This window comes from Haemaphysalis longicornis, unplaced genomic scaffold (genome assembly GCF_048455015.1).
Source record: "Haemaphysalis longicornis isolate Haplotype H1 unplaced genomic scaffold, Haemaphysalis longicornis Haplotype H1 scaffold_12, whole genome shotgun sequence".
NCBI lineage: Eukaryota > Metazoa > Arthropoda > Arachnida > Ixodida > Ixodidae > Haemaphysalis > Haemaphysalis longicornis.
The window spans coordinates 50,421,504-50,437,261 of NW_027526225.1; the positions used below are offsets into that span (position 1 = coordinate 50,421,504).

Consider the following 15,758-nt stretch of genomic DNA (forward strand, 5'->3'; position numbering starts at 1 on the left):
TATTTTAACCCTTTGCGACACGCATTAAGATGTAGCCGTCAGAAAAAGTCAAACCCTGCCGTAACCGGCATGTAGTAAGTGAAACGATCCTGGCCAATCCCCCAAGTGGGTATGCGCCACAAACTGCGCAGGAGGCCGCCTGGTTCTTGCTGCGGCAGGAAACTAAACATACCCCTCGCGAGGGGCACAATCAAATGCACAGCATTTCCGGGGGCGCACGACGTTAAGTAGTTTGCGTTACGTTAATGTTGTTGCACTTGTTGCTGTTGGTTGTTGTATTGTAATTAAATGAGGAGACGTAATTACGTGGTCACGTGACATCATTTATTAGCAGGTGGGTATGATTATTGTGGCGCAGTGGGAAGAGCACCATGTACCTCGCGTTCCGCCCACAGGTAGTGAATGCGTTGTATCAGCAGCTTCTTGACGTAGTTTCAATGAGTCAAGGATATAAGGCGCGTTCGTAGCCCTCCATACTGTGTCGGCTTTGTGGCGCAGTGGGTAGAGCACCATGTACCTTGCGTTCCGCCCGCAGGGTCGTGGGATCGGAACCAGGCGCCGGTAAGTATTATTTTTCTTTATATAGTGTAGGGGGAGGGGTGCGGACGACGATGGACAACTAGAACGGGTGACATCGTGAGTTAAAGAAATGCTCTGCATTTAAAATTTGTAACTGCCTGTGTATGCTGTTGACAACGAAAATTTCACTTAAAGACCGTAAATAACTCGATCTCATCAGTAGTTAATAAATTAGGTCGTGTCCTAATCAAACACGCCATCGTGAACGTGACCACCGTGTCGTTACCACTGCTACAATAGAAAAAGTATACGCAATAATGTGATCGGCAGCCCTTGTGTATCAAGGTAACAGCTTCAGGTGTGCTTCAATAATTGTTTTAACTTGACAGAAAAGGTAACACCACGAACACCTAGTTGACACGCCGCAGAACACCGGTGGCGTCCATCTTGCTCTCTTGTTTTGGTAAAGCATTGGAGGGTGGAAAAGGTGCGGCATTCACGAGATGGCAGCCCCGTTGCGCAATGCGGGAAATCTCTGCCCAGCCCTCGAGGCAAGCCACAACGGAGGGCTCCAGATTGATTTCAACCACCCAGAGACCCTTAAAGGGCCACTGAAGTGATTTGTAAACATTGCGGGATTACTAGCGCAAATTGTAGACCAGAATCCCTAGGCTATGTTTGACCACTCTGGGTACGTTTACGCAAATTTATTTAGTAGAAAAATCAAATCGAAAAAGCTGTCCTCCTCTCTGCATCCTTGCCTATTTCCTGTGGCGTTTTCGTGTGACATCAGGAAAAAATGATTTGGCTTGACTGCGCTACTGCATGGCTCGCCGACCTTTCGACAGAGTCCGTCGGCCCAGCGTTTAGTCCACCGGCCGCCGACGGGTTGCCGCACTTCTTTCGCTCAGTTGAAACTAAGCCACGACACGTTTGCGAATGGAAGAATGTGCCTTTCTTTAGTTAGTTGGTTTGCACACTGTATCCAGCTCCAAGTCCAGCCCGCTCCACACAAGCACACACGCGAGGCTTCGCCGACTAGTACGCTAGTAGGAAAATCTAAGGCCACTTGAAGGCGGGAGAAGAGTTGACGAAGGTAATATAGGTACTAAGGAAATAAAATCAACAGGAATATTTACCGTACAGTGTAAAACTAGGGAGCAGGAAGCACCTTTTTTTGGGCTGGGTGAACAAGCACAGCGGTCAGCTAGCAGCACGACCACAGCGAACGCTTTTCCGTCTAAGAAATGCAATTGCCAGACATGAGATATTGCTGATATTTGATGGACACTTATTGCACAAGCACTATACAACAAATAGTCACCTAAGCTGCTTGAAATGCTAAAACTAAATAAAAGGGTAAACTGATTATACATTATATACCTTATATTTCCAGCACCGGCAGCGCTGGCCCGTGGCCGAGTGGACTAGAGCGCTAGGTATGTTATTTTGCAAGTCACAAGTTCGAATCCCTGAGGCTACATGGTCTTTTTTTTTTGTAAAAAAAAAAAAAAGTTGATTTTTTCGTTTTCGGCCAATGTTTCCTATACTGAGGTCTCCGTTTTTGGGCCGTGCTCCACGAGCGAGTTTGCAGAACGCGGGCAGACTGAAACTGACGTGCTAGCGAGTTCTCGTTGGCGTGCTGTTGCCATAAGCACCGACCACGGAGTAAGATTAAGAGGAGCACCGCCTGTGGCCCAGAAAAAATCATTTGCGCGGGCCGATAATGTCGCCGCGCCGCCGGCCGCCCAGCTTTCACTTTGCTCTCTTCCTCTGTCGCAACCCTTTCGTCGTCGTGCCTTTGCATGTTGCTCTCCCTTTGCTCGCTCCACCAGCAGCTTGTTTCCGTCTGCCACGACATCTGCCTTCTAACATGTCAAACTGCGCACACTCTTGAGATGCGCGCAGAATCTAAATCATGGGGCGCTGCCGCAACGAGCGGTAGGGTAATCGCACACCGCCACATATGTGATGATATCAAGGAACGCTTAGTCAAAAATAATCAAGGTGAGCTGAAAAATATCGATTTAACCCAGCAAATCTAAGTTGCAATCGTTCGACGACGATTTCTGAAAAAAAAACCAAACAAGAAACGAGCTAGAGCAATATCACACCCTACAACATGCACTCTAGCTTTATTCGGCTTATGGGAATGCGATGAAGCGCGAAAATCGCACTTTTTTACCTTGCCCGCTATCCTGCTGCATGCTTAACGATTTATGCTTCGTCTGCACACAAACAACGTTAACGAAGGTCATCCACAATCTATAGGCGTGCGCCAATGATGCACACATTTCCACACAGGAAATTTACGGCTGCCGCCTTGCAATGAATATGGAAAGGTGCTGTCAGCGTGACTAGGCGACAAAGAATTCCTAACGCTATCTTTGTTTTAACCTGTGTCGTTACTAGGGCCCGATGTTCACTGTCACTGTGCGGTCGTGTAATCCTGCCGATGCCACCAGCGGATAACGCCAGATGCACTGCTGAGCAACGTGCTCTGATGACCTGGTTTGTGAAAATAGTTTTTCTAGAATAAAGAGCCAAGCCGGATAACGAGCTATATTCCGTCATAAGAAGTGCTCGCGTGTTTTTTAAAATTAGTTAGTTGAAAAAAAAAAAAAAAAAAAAACTTAAATTTGAAGCATGTACTTACATCCACACGTCTCGGTATCTTATTAATGTTAGCATCGACAGACGTCTGCCACATGCATGTCGTATCTGCGTGTCGTAATTAACAGTTGGACAGCCTGTTAAGGGGTTGCAAGTGTTTACATGTTGGAGAGGGAGGGGGGAAGTGCTGCGGAGACAGCCGTGATATGAAAGTATTTCTCGAAGCGTCCCCCAGCGTGCCCAGCCGTGGTTGTTCCGGAAATACTCTCAACTAGTCTGAGCTTATGAAAGGAGAGCAGGTGTTCATGCAATTCAAAGATTTAAGGTAAGGTGATTTGAAACGTATTGTTGCCTTCTGAAACACCTCGCGCCAGTCATCATTGTTCAAGCAGCACTCCGCGTTTTACATGCGGTCTACAGCAAGCAGCAAGCTGCTTTAGACTGTTTGGATGCAGTTCTCAGGAGCGCACTGCACCGTACAGTAGTGTGGTGTGTACTACGCATAATGCAATGCGCACTGTCATATGCAGTTCCAAAAAGAGAAGAACAGAAGGTCGGCGCACCCACGCACGACACGAGCAGAGATACTGAAGCAATTCGGCATGTCAGCTGACTGGTTAGCATTCATACCGAGCTTGAGCCGGTGAGTATAGTTTACAAAAAGCTTTAACAAATACACCTACAAATACACTTACAAGTAGTTTACAAATACACTTTTAAATACCTGGCTGGCAGAACTGGTTGGCTTCTGTCGGCTTTTGTGATATGTAAATGTAGAACACGACCGAATTTGTATTCAACAATTTACGGGACGTAATCCCATTCGTGGCACGCAGTGCGCAAACGGTAGCGTTTCGCCAGTGGCCACGTGTCTGTATGTGGTTTCTACATTTTGTTTTCCCGCCCTGCAAAGCAATCCTTGCGGTATCTTTACCAAGCGACAACTTTACTCTGTGAAGTAGTGGTTACCCAGGAAGTGCTGTCGAACATGCACATCAACCCGTGCGAAAGAAGCGCGCAACGAATGCGAAGCTGCGCAAAACAGGCTTCAAACAAGCGTCGCTAAAGCAGACGACAAAGCTGGCGGAATGGGTCCCGCCGTCGCGACCGCCTGGCTGAGCAGGCTCTGGCGCGCAGGGAACGCCGATTAAGAGCGCCTGTTCGCCGCGCCATCTACAATGTGCTCTGTTAGTGAGGGACATTAAGGGCCCGTCGGAGAGAGTGAAGTCGGTGCTCCTTTTTATATTACTCCATGGTACCAATTGCTTCCGGGAAGTGGCTGCAGGCCAGAATCGGCAGATCCTTGGCCTGGTGCGAACACGCTTTTTACGATACAGGCACGAGTGAGGCAAGCTCCAAAGATGGGGGAAAAGCGCACAGCATTTGAGCGTGTGCGGTGACGTGGAGGGCGTCCATCCACTGCGTAGGCCTCGGCTAGTGATTGCTACGATTCCAAGCTGTCCTGGGAGGCTTATCTGAGGCATTTTACGGCCGACAACATGACAGAAGCGGGGTATGTCGATTACTGAGATATCGAGACTGCCCATCCAACGAAAACGCCAGATGCCAAGCATATTGCTTCACAGAACTGAAACCGAAATTTTTTGAATGCTGAGCTTGGACATCGTCCAATCACACAGCACCTTTACCTGACGTCACTGCGGTTAGTTGGTGCAGCCACCGCAAACCGTGCATGGTAGTTTTCTTTTCTTCTTTCAGGCTTTATAAAATAAATACCACCTTATCGCCCAGATAAACAATGAAAAGTGTGTTCGTTTGAGCACGTGTACGCAGTGCGAGCAAGAACGGGAGCTTTACAAATTCACTTCACTGTCCCTTTGACGTATGCCTAACCTAAATCTGGACACATCGGCGCGTCCAACTTCTTGCCTCCATTTTATAAGCGGTCACTGCAGCCGGGATCGAACCCACAACCTTGGGCTCAGCAGCATGGTGGCTAGGGTGCTGTCAAATGGACGTGTTTCCTCTACGGTGACATGCTCACTCATACTGATCTTGAAAGGGAGTGATGGAAAAGTCTCCTCCCTCTCTTGCAGACTGCAAAGATGCAGCCCCAGCTCACCAAAATGTCAAAAAGAAAAACGCAGAAGTCGATCTGTCCCCTGGAGTATGTCGTCAAGAGCCATTAAGTACTAAACTTAACTTGCAAACAGGCAGGCCACCATTTCTAAAATGGTGCACACAGCCGCTGTCCACTCCCTGTGCAAGTGTGCGTCATGTGTCAGCTACGGCACTTCTGTTTTCGCAATGCCCCAAAGCCTAACTTTAAAGGAACGATAAAGCCTAAAAGCAATTTGGCCATTCTCAACCCAGTATCGGTCACTCGCCAGCCCAGCTAGCCAGTCTTGTGCAAGCAGAGGAGCCATTCATTCTGCCGGCCGGACCCTTCCTGGTGTCTACTGCTTAGCTTGGAACACTAATCTTGATGAGCTAATAAAACGAGCCAGCTCTTTGGCAACTTCATGGTTCAGCGGTTAGCATCACTGCTTCTAATGCTTACACCTGCCGTTCGGACCCTAGTAGTTCTACCTTTCGTCCCAGATTTTTTAAAAAAGCGACGCTAGCTAAGCCTCACTGATGGCGACTGCCCAGTCACGAAAACGCGCTGCGGGAAGGCCAACTTTGCACAGTAGGTTTCACAAAACCATGATGATGATAAGTGAAGACCTATCAAGCGCCTGGAAAGAAAAACGCTTCCTGTGGTCGGTACTAAACCTGGGTCCAATGTCTATCCAACTGCACCCTTCCGACATGGTCGGGGCCATTTGGACTTTGGACTGATTTTGACTCGGGTTGCACGGGGGAAGGCTTCGTGCTTGATTTAACCATCTTTCTTTCGAGAAAGGGTCTTTGATATTTTTTATTAGGAAAATGCTCCCTTAGGTCAGTTCTAGCCACTCTTTTCGTAAATAAAGGTGGGTTAGTACCTCTGGTTTAAGCACAGAGGGCCGCCCATCACCACACTTAACTAAAGTTCCCCATTGTACCCCAAGTGCCCGTCCCACACCCACACTTGGGAACGGAATGCCGCAAGCCAGCGCGTGGATGGAGTGCTCGCTAAGAGAAAGCCGACACAAGCCAGCGTGCTCCATCCCCCGAGACCATGCCACCCGCTGATAGGGTGTACTATACTCGGTTACAACTCAAGAACGGCACCACCTCATGTAGTGTATCACTCCGCCAAAGCGCCGGACCCGTGACGCGCGCGCGTTTTGAAAGGGGTTTGCTATGAATGCGTGATATCGTCTGCCTTGTCTCACGCAGTTTGTTTGTCGTCACTGGAGTCGTTTATAAGCATATTAAGTCCAAAAAAATCACGGGAACGGCTCACGCCATGTTCAACATATTCCCAGTAACGCCCCAGTTGCGCCGCACGGAGAAACATCTGGCTACGGTGATAAGGCACAGCGGCAACTTCCAGTGCCGTTGTTAAGTTGTCACCGAGTATAGGACATGCGAGAGAGGACCGGTCGCAACGCGTGGTGGTGGCGAGCGGAGGCACTCACTGCCGTTGGCGAGCAGGTTGTCGGCGAGCTTGTCCCTCTGGTCGTCCAGCACGTCGCCCAGGTAGGTGGCCACCTTGCGGGTTATCCTGCAACCCAGAAACACCGAGCGCACACACTAAGCACCCCACAGCCGGGTCGCGTGACTGACACACCTGGCCACCGAGACACACCCCCACCAGAGCCATCTAGTCGGTCGCTCGAAACGCTGTTCCTTTTCCCCGAAGCAACAGGTAAAGAGGCTTCAGCACTGTTCAGCATTGGCGGCCTAGTGCTGTAGGTGGCGTGCTTTGGGAAAAGCCAGTGTAAAACTTCCGCTACGTGGAAAAATTAAACGTACAAGTGTTTCAGCAAAGCGACCTTTTGTGCGAGCAGCGTTTGGCAAAATGAAGGGGAGGTGGGGTGTGTGTTTCAGGCAGGGCTTCAAGGACCCCTGAAATTCCTCAGCAGACCCTGATTTGAGAATCACTGCATTAATCTATGCATTATTCAGAGAAATCCAAGACCTTTCAACAGAACTTATTCCCATCAGGAGTCGTAGGTGCCCCAAGTAAATAGAATGTGGCCACGCACTGCAGACATTAAAGCGGAATGGGATCGGAAAACGTGGCACAGAGGCGGTAATTACAGAAAGACCGCACAATTCCATGTACAGTAAAACCTCGTCACACGAGACACTCAAGGGAACAAAAAAACGTGTGTCTTGTAACTAAGGTCTCTAGTATGCAATGCTGCGAACATGGCGAACATAGGAAAACCAACCAAACCGCTTTCATTCAAATGTCTCTTATAACCAAGTGCCCCTTGTAACATTGTCTTTTGTAAGAAGGTTTTACTGTATAGCACAATGCCTGCACAGCTCCCCATTTTTCATGCACCTTAAACCACATTATTCTTCTATGTGTTCCATACGTGTTTAGTACTTAATTTTAATTACCGCATGTCTTGTTCAGCTCGAGTGTCTCAAGAGTTCTCACAAAAGTAACACACACCTTAGATCAGAGCATGAGCATCGATCGCTTCCCCAGGTTCACCCACTGAAGTGCACATTTTGTTCATGACAGGAATCACTGGTGAATTAGTGACTTGCAGGCTCTGTTTCAGCAATTTTTTCCCACACTGACAGTGCAAAGAAGAAAGAAAGCAGCACCGTGAGCAGACAATAAAGGGACATGGTGTGTTGGTGAGCCCACTTTTTGGCCAGTACGAGTTGCAGCCAAGACACAGTCAGCGAAATGGAGCACAGCAATACCCAATTTCCACCAGCGGTGGCTCACTCACCCTTCAACGTAGGTGTCCAGCTTGCCCAGGTCGTCCGAGAGGCCCACCAGCTGGTCAAGGGTGCCCACCTGTCAAGAGAGGTGTACCCCAAGGCTCATCCTTGGCCCCCACGTTGTTCTTTTTAAAAAGTGACAGCACCTAGCTTTCTGCTTTGGAGTTATCGGTGTTCATTTTTCTAAAGTGAATGAAAAACAAAATATAACACGGTATGGGCTGATGAAATTACTGCTTTAAGGCGCAACACATCTTTCATAGAAACCTGCAATACCCCTCTTCACTTATTCGGTTCATATAGGGCAAAAAGCAATTTTTAGTCGTAACCATATGTTGAGTCAAACCTGTTACAGTGGCTGTCACTCGAATAACCATTACAATTTGAAGGCAACACGACAGCCTGTTTTCCAGGCAGTCACAGAGTTAAATCGGTATTCCCGAGATGCCACGTCGTTGCCTCACAAGAAGCAGTTTTACATTATGACTGCGTATTTAAGGGGCAAGCTGGGTTCTGTCTGTGGCTTTGTTTGGTTGTGTTGCAGTGCCTTTTATTTTATTTGGTAACAAACCGTGTTTGCATACTCACACTACACATCAATAGGTCTTGCAGCGAGCTTATACTTGACAAAAGGAATGTAAAGTTCTACACCTCTGGGGAACTACAAGAATACAATACGAACTGAGGCTGCACTCCTCACTAAGATAACTTTTTTTAATGAGGAAAGGACTAGCTTACAAATGCAATATTTTCCAAGCAGATGTGGTTAATTGATTGTTGGGTTTTAAAGGGACCCTGCAACACTTACCGTCAACTACTCGCAATGTATTTTGTGGTAAAGTCTATTGCACCAGCAATCTCCTCCCACAAGAATTATGAAAATCCGTTCACTATCACCGAAACTACGCACAATGAAAAATCGTGCATAAATGTTCCCTCTCAACTCAACCGCGGACAACGCGACGAAAGCTGCGCGCTCTCTCCCGGAGAGGGGGGCGGCGCGCGGCGTTCTGTTCGGCGGCCTTCGATATGTCACAGGCCGGGGAGTTTCGTCCTTTTCCCCGCAACGTGGACAGGTCTATTTCCGGTCTGGTGCCACAAAAAAGCAGGCATGGTGGCCTGCCCTCAAGCAAGCGCTCAGGCTGGCTTGCGGGCTGAGCAATAACTGAGCAATAAACATTTGTTGTCGAGTGGGCTTGTTGAAAGTGGAATATTTAGTTCGTCACTCAAACTCCGCGCGCACTCAAAACAAAAGAAACACCAAAAGCATGTGGACAGGTTCAGACATAGAAGAGGTTCATACACAGCGCCGACGACGGCTGATGGTCACAGGCAATGCCAGAATTTAGCCGCGAAGTTGACCGGCGACAGCCAATAGGACAGCCAGGACAACCATGGCCCGATTGACATCGCAGAGGCCATGCCAGGGGTGCATAATGAGGAGAATTGAAGAGAGCGCGGTTGGTTTTTCCGCATCTTTCACGGCGATTTGCGCGCTTACCGCTTCACGTGGACGTGTAATATTTGGCTCGGGTGTTCCTGGAAGTCTAATCTAAACGTCGCGCAGGTTTACTTGCACTGCACGAAGAGTGTTGCAGGGTACCTTTAATACAGCAAAACTACGCCTGGTAGTGGAGGGCTCCAGATTACTTCAGTTCACGTGGGGATCGTCAACGTACGTGCGGCGACACCTTGGCACAGGAATTTTCCCTTTTCACCTCAGAAAAGCAGCCTCGACGGCCAGGATCGAACGTGCATCCCTTGACACGGCAGCACAATGCATCAGCCACTGAGCCACCGCAGTGGTTCCAAGCAGATGTAAACACAAACAGGGCGACGCTCACAACTGAAATTTATTTTGAAAAGCAGAAACATATTTGTGCCTAGTGAACATGAATATAAACCAACTTGCCCAGTTATCTGTTTTGGTCCACACGGGTATCTTCGGTGATGCCACAAGCAATGACAATTAAATTTACTTCTCAGCGATCGATAAGTACCAAAGGGTTGACATGTGTAACCGCCTCTGCACGCCACAAGCAGCCCCCATTTATTGCTCGTAAGAAAAAAATATTCAGCCCATAACTAAGCTGCCAGTATTAAGAGAAGCCCCACCAAAGAAAAAATTCTGACACCCCTTGAAATTCAGCCATACGGCTACAAAAGGAAATTGCATAACGTTTCCAAACTTAGCAGTTCGAAAAAAAAAAAAAGAAGAACTGCAAAGTTAGTGAGAACGATGTACATCTTTCCTTTAAAGGAGCCCTGCAGCACTCACCATCGACTACTCGGAATGTATTTTGGGGTAAAGTCTATTGTCCCAGATATCTCCTCCCGTAAGAATTATGAAAATCTGTTCACTATTGCCAAAACTACACGCGATGAGAAATCGCGCATAATTGTTCCCTCTCAACTCAACCGCAGACAACGCAACGAAAGCTGCGCGCTCTCTCCCGGAGAGGGGAATGGCCCGCGGCGTTCTCTACAGCGGCCTTCGATATATCACAGGCCGGGGAGTTCCGCTTCCTCCAAAACGTGGAGGGATCTGTTTCCGGTTTGGTGCCACAAAAATGCAGGCATGGCTGCCTGCTCTCAAGCGTGCGCTCAGGCTGGTAGGGCGTTTTTGAAGCAATAAACGTTTGTTGTCATGTGATCTGGCTGAAAAAGGAGTATTAAGTTCGTCACTCAAACTTCACACGCACTCAAAACACAAAAGAAATGCCAAAACTATGCACACAGGTTCAGGCATAGAAGAGGTTGGTACACAGCATTGATGACAGCGGATAATCACAGGAAATGCGAGAAATAAGCCGCGAAGTTGACCAGTGACAGCCAATAGGACAGCCACGGCTGCAATGACGTCGTTTAGGCCATGCTGGGGGTGCATAATGAGGAAAAAAATTCCGCCACCTTCCCACGAGGGGAACCCTGGGGTGATGCAAGGCATCTCACGGGGTTCAATTCGCGTTTCCGTTATGTTGGTTACCCAAATGTGGTTGAAGTGTAGTGAACCTTAAATGATGCTCAATCACATGTAGAGTTCCAAGTACGTAAAGACCGTCTTCATCGGAAGATTCAACGGAGTCGTCGTCATCAAGTGAAGCACGAGCAAAGTCAAGCGGAGTCGAGCAACTGTGTCAAGCGAAAGCGCGCCGAGCGCTCACCTCTTTATATGCGCGCTTGAAGGAGAGGAGACAGCGGAGGAAAGTTGCGCATGCGCACACATGCGCGCACAAGTGCGCTGGAGCACATGCGAACGTAGGTGAAGCACGCCAGCTGTTGTCATGATAATGAGCCGGAGAGAGCGCATAACGCACAGCTGTTGGAGAGAAGAACGGAGGAGAGTTTGCGCATGAGGAGTGCGGACTACGCCGATCAACGCGGGACAGGCCGAGTGTAAGAGATGCCTTGCATCTAATATTGGAGATCGCGGTTGGTTACTACGTGTCTTTCACAGTGATTATTGCGCTCACCGATTCATGTGCACGCGTAGTATTTGGCTCAGGTATTCCTGGCAGTGTGATCTAAACGTCGTGCAGGTTCGCTTGCACTGCTCAAAGCGTGTTGCAGGGTCCGTTTAAAGGGGTAAGAACGCGAATTACAACTTTGTTTAATTTGAAAGGACTAAGCTTTACTACATCACTCAGCTCCATTCTAGCCCCGACAGATGTCTTTGTAAGGGGGAAAAACCCAGGAATTATCGAAAAACTTTCAGAATTCACGCTTCATTGACCTGTTATGGGCAGGAGTGACGTTAGATGGGCCAGCATTGAAAGCACCATTTACAGTGTAAACTGCGTGTTCGTCTTCAGGCTATGCGATCAAACGAAACTAGAGGAAAAAACTGCGCGTAAAAGACAGGACTGTGACAAGTAGACAGGACAAGCGCAAACAGGACAATCTGCGCTTGTCCTGTCTACTTGTCACGGTCCTGTCTTTTACGCGCAGTTTTTTCCACTTTCATGATGCTGCACCAACTAGTCCAACAACATGCTGTACGAAACTAGAGGCCCCGCTACCATCGTCCAGTCATGTGTCTCAGTGATGGCTTAGGTCAGCAGCTGCCAATCGCATAAACAAGATCCTGTGGAGTCTTAGAGAAGTTACCAGAAAGTGGCTAGGGGGCCGCCACTGCTTCATATGTTTTCTCTAATATCTCCGCTATTAGTTGTTTTTTGCAGTAAAATTGTTATCATTGTTGTCAGAACAAAGCCATCCTTCTAATGAACTTAAGGCATGTACAGCGCAACGAAAAGACGAAAGGTGGAAAGGATGCACAAGGACAAAGCGCTAACTTGCAACTACTGGCTCATTGAAGGAAGGAAACAACGGAGTACATCAAAAACAGGCAATCTACGCGACACAAACAAAAAACAAGGAAAAATATATTTGATATCCCACCACATATTCTTATCGCCGTCTTCCCGAGCCACGGGCTTTCAAATACGCAATCTCTTTTGTTGATAAAGCAATCGATGCTTGACTAATGCATCCGTCTCCGGCTTTGAAAATTTCTAGCGCTTCCACTATTTCTCCGGTTGTTTGGTTCTTGCTATTTAGAAAAATCGTGCAGATTGAAAACAAAGGCATGCGTTCATCTGCTCCGTTTCAACCAGATTCTCAACTGTGGTGTCTATGCAGATGTTATTAATTGCACTCACATTGAATTTGAGACAATACTTTACGTTCGGTGATATAGAGTTTGCAACGCACAACACAGTCATGTGCTTAGCACGGACAAGTACCGCCATCACGCGGAGCCCGACGTAACATGTGACGGCGCACTCACACGGTTGCCTGCATGCGCGCCTCACTAGTGAACACAAGCAACTCTGTGTTTTTGCGCTTGCTTCTCTGCGACCCTGATGGTAGTTCGGGTGCATATTTCTAGGTATCGGGCGGACTATTATATACATTTACGCCACCATTACGGGATCAGCTGCAACTGGGGCTGGTCTCGCGGAACCCACTTAAGGGGGCAGTACACTGTGGCCTATTCGCGTATGAGCAAGCCGTGCCCTTTGATTTGATAAGTGGCCCTCAACGAGTTCTGATACTGTGTCGTGCAGCCCCGTACGTGGCAACTTGTCTGTGGATGCATGGGTAATCCAAGGGCTTGTTTCAGGGATTTGCGTATGAGCACGTCGATCTTGTCCTGTTCCGTTCTGCTCAGGATGGTGTACGGAGCCACGTAGGTTATGCGTGAGAGGACGAACGCTTGAATAAGCTTGACCATGTTGCCCTCTTTCATGCCTCTGTGTCGGTTCGTGACCCTGTGTATCGCATGCATAACCTGCTCGGTGGTCTTGGCGAGTTGTTCCAATGTGTTGTTCTCGCCATCCAGCAGGCCCAGAATCTTGAAGGGTTTGCTCGGCGTGGTGTCATGCCCATTGAGGGTGATTTCGATGTTGTCGATGTCTTCCTTTGTTCAACGTCTCCTCATCACGAGAAGCTCAGACTCGTGATGGATGACGAATGATCGATGGGTTTTAAGTCCCGACTACTCGAAGTTCCTTCGATAAACGTGTTTATGTAATAAACTCTCATTTTAAGCGTTCAGTCATGCATCTCGTCAGGTCGGAAGTTTCACGTTCGCGCAACTCGCATTACAGGCTACGTGAGACAGACGTCGGCAAACTTGTGCAAGAATATCGGCTAGCAAAACGACAGTTTAGACTCGTAGAAAACAGCGTAAACAGTTTACAAATGCCCAGTTTAGATTAAATGTGGTTACTTCTCCCTGCGCCACTCGCCGGTGACGTTGACTGAAAGTTCGACCATGTTGATCAGTCGTATCAGAGATCAGACGTCTCCCGTTCAGTTGCAGGGCGAGTTTCGTCATGGCGCCGATGTTGTAGCTTTATCTGACCCTTTGCAAGCCCGCTCTGTGCCGACATATTGTGCAGACGAGGGAGAACTACGATTGGCTTCTTACTGACTTACTGAAACGTCACCTCACGAGTTGAGGAGGAAAGCCACGGTGAAACCGTAACTGCATTTGTTTACCTATTTCCGATATCGGACGACAAAACGGGTATGCATTGTTTGTTTATCAATGTTCCACGGTTATAAGCGCACACACAACACAGTTTTTTTGAAAATCTCTTCACGACCCCTTTAAGGGTTGGTTTTGATGACTCCCATGGGTAGTATCGTTACTCAAAATCACAATGCAAAGGTTGGCCCTCAATGTAGACTGCAGCATTGGCTTTGATGGCATCCCAACACGGTTGCTCAACCACTTATAATTGGTGATACGTTGAAGAAGTTGAGAATACGAGCAAAGTGCGTCCCACAGCCCCCACTGACGTTTTCCTGTACGGTGAAAAATAGCCCTCGCTAAACGCTTCTTGCGAGAAGAAACATGAGCGAAAAGTTTGAAGCCTGCTACAAATATGACGTCACGAGAAGCTCGAATGCTCTTTAGATATGATCTAGCGTTAACAAGACGGCAGGGGAAGGTCGCGTGATGTCTCAGCCGCACTCCAACAGAAGCACTCTGAACACGCTTTCTGCGGTATGACTAGAACTCGTTGACCCATATGCAGGACAAATTTGCAAACAGTTCACAGCCAGATTTTGCGTCTATCTGCACCTCGAAGCGAATGAAATATCGAATGAACGAACAACATCTATCTCAACACTGTGGTACATGTAAGACGAATTCAGCAACAGACTTACCCCAACCACTGCCTTTTCACCCAAGCTGATGCTGGGCATGCGCGATAACAGCCGGGCCAGAGCCCCCGTCCAACGTACCGCGCACAAGCAGATTTTCTGTCTTGCGTCGACCGTTCAACTCTACCACTGACGGCCATCACGGGCGTGCCCACATTTTCACTTCGCGCTGTCCAACGACACTAAACCGGAAGGCAACGACCGACGTCCTCACCTTTAAATCGGGCAGGTGGAACTTGTAGTTCGTGGAGAGGTTGTTCTGCTTGGAGGTGACGTTGCAGAGCTTCTCCCACGTCTGCTGGCACGTCTTCTCGCCGGGCGCTGAGATGAGCCAAAACTCGGCCATGGTGCCGGCTGCTGCGACGCCTAGGGCTGCCTCCTGAATGTATAGAAAGGTCCCAGCATCAGGCGAACCCGCTGGCCACACTTCCACACAGCGGCGGGCGCCGGCTCTAAACCCGATCCGTTGAGGAAGAACGCCGGCGTAGCGCAGACAAACCGACACAGTTCTGCTTCCGACTTCAGCCACCCCAATTAGGCGAGACTAGCACGAAGCTATCCGAAAGAAGAGAGCAGCGAAATGCATCTGAATGAAGAGCAGGGAACTCAACGGACGTCCATCCCGGAGGCGTGCCGCCTTGCGGGTCAGTTCTGAGCGCTCGCCAAAGGGTTTGGCGGTATCCCGCTTAGCTGGCAGGTACGTTTGCAAGAGGTCTCGTTTGCGATTTCTCGAAGGCTAGGATGAATAAATCTCGTCTTACCCAAAGCAGAAGACGCCGTTTCGCGAAGCGCTGTCAGAGATCCCGTGACTACTCGACGGTAGCTCCGAAATCAACTGCACAGTGTTGCCGGTAGACTGAAACCGAAAGCGAAATCGAGCGAGAGGCTCGCCACAGAAACCGAGGTAAATATTAAGGAAGTGGCGTAGTTCCCGTAGTGGTCAACGCTCGTGGGCTCCGTGCGCATAAACGTCACGGGCTTTGCACGCGAAGCCAATCGCACGATACTTTACGACCGTATACAGATTTGATACTTCTTGCCATCTGCTTTGGTGAATTGGCCCGATTTGTGTCCGTTTCATTCGGCTACGTCAACTGTACGCAAATCTTTTTGAATTACAGAAAGCAGAGTAGGCGCTGAAACAGTGACAG

General features: G+C 48.7%; 1 protein-coding gene across 2 annotated transcripts in view; it reads right to left on the minus strand.

Annotated features, from left to right (window-relative positions):
* Vha44 (V-type proton ATPase subunit Vha44) overlaps positions 1 to 15,522 on the minus strand; it is a 42,510-nt gene extending 26,988 nt beyond the window's left edge. Inside the window, exons 1-4 of one of the 2 annotated variants that reach the window (XM_077693239.1) lie at positions 15,369 to 15,522; positions 14,822 to 14,986; positions 7,938 to 8,005; positions 6,660 to 6,745 (exon numbers count right to left, since the gene is read on the minus strand). In XM_077693239.1, coding sequence (XP_077549365.1) covers positions 6,660 to 6,745; positions 7,938 to 8,005; positions 14,822 to 14,953 — 286 coding nt within the window. In that variant the 5' untranslated portion in view covers positions 14,954 to 14,986; positions 15,369 to 15,522. The remainder of the gene's footprint in view (positions 1 to 6,659; positions 6,746 to 7,937; positions 8,006 to 14,821; positions 14,987 to 15,368) is intronic. The other variant, XM_077693240.1, reaches the window with a different exon arrangement.
* Between the last annotated feature and the right edge of the window lie 236 nt (positions 15,523 to 15,758).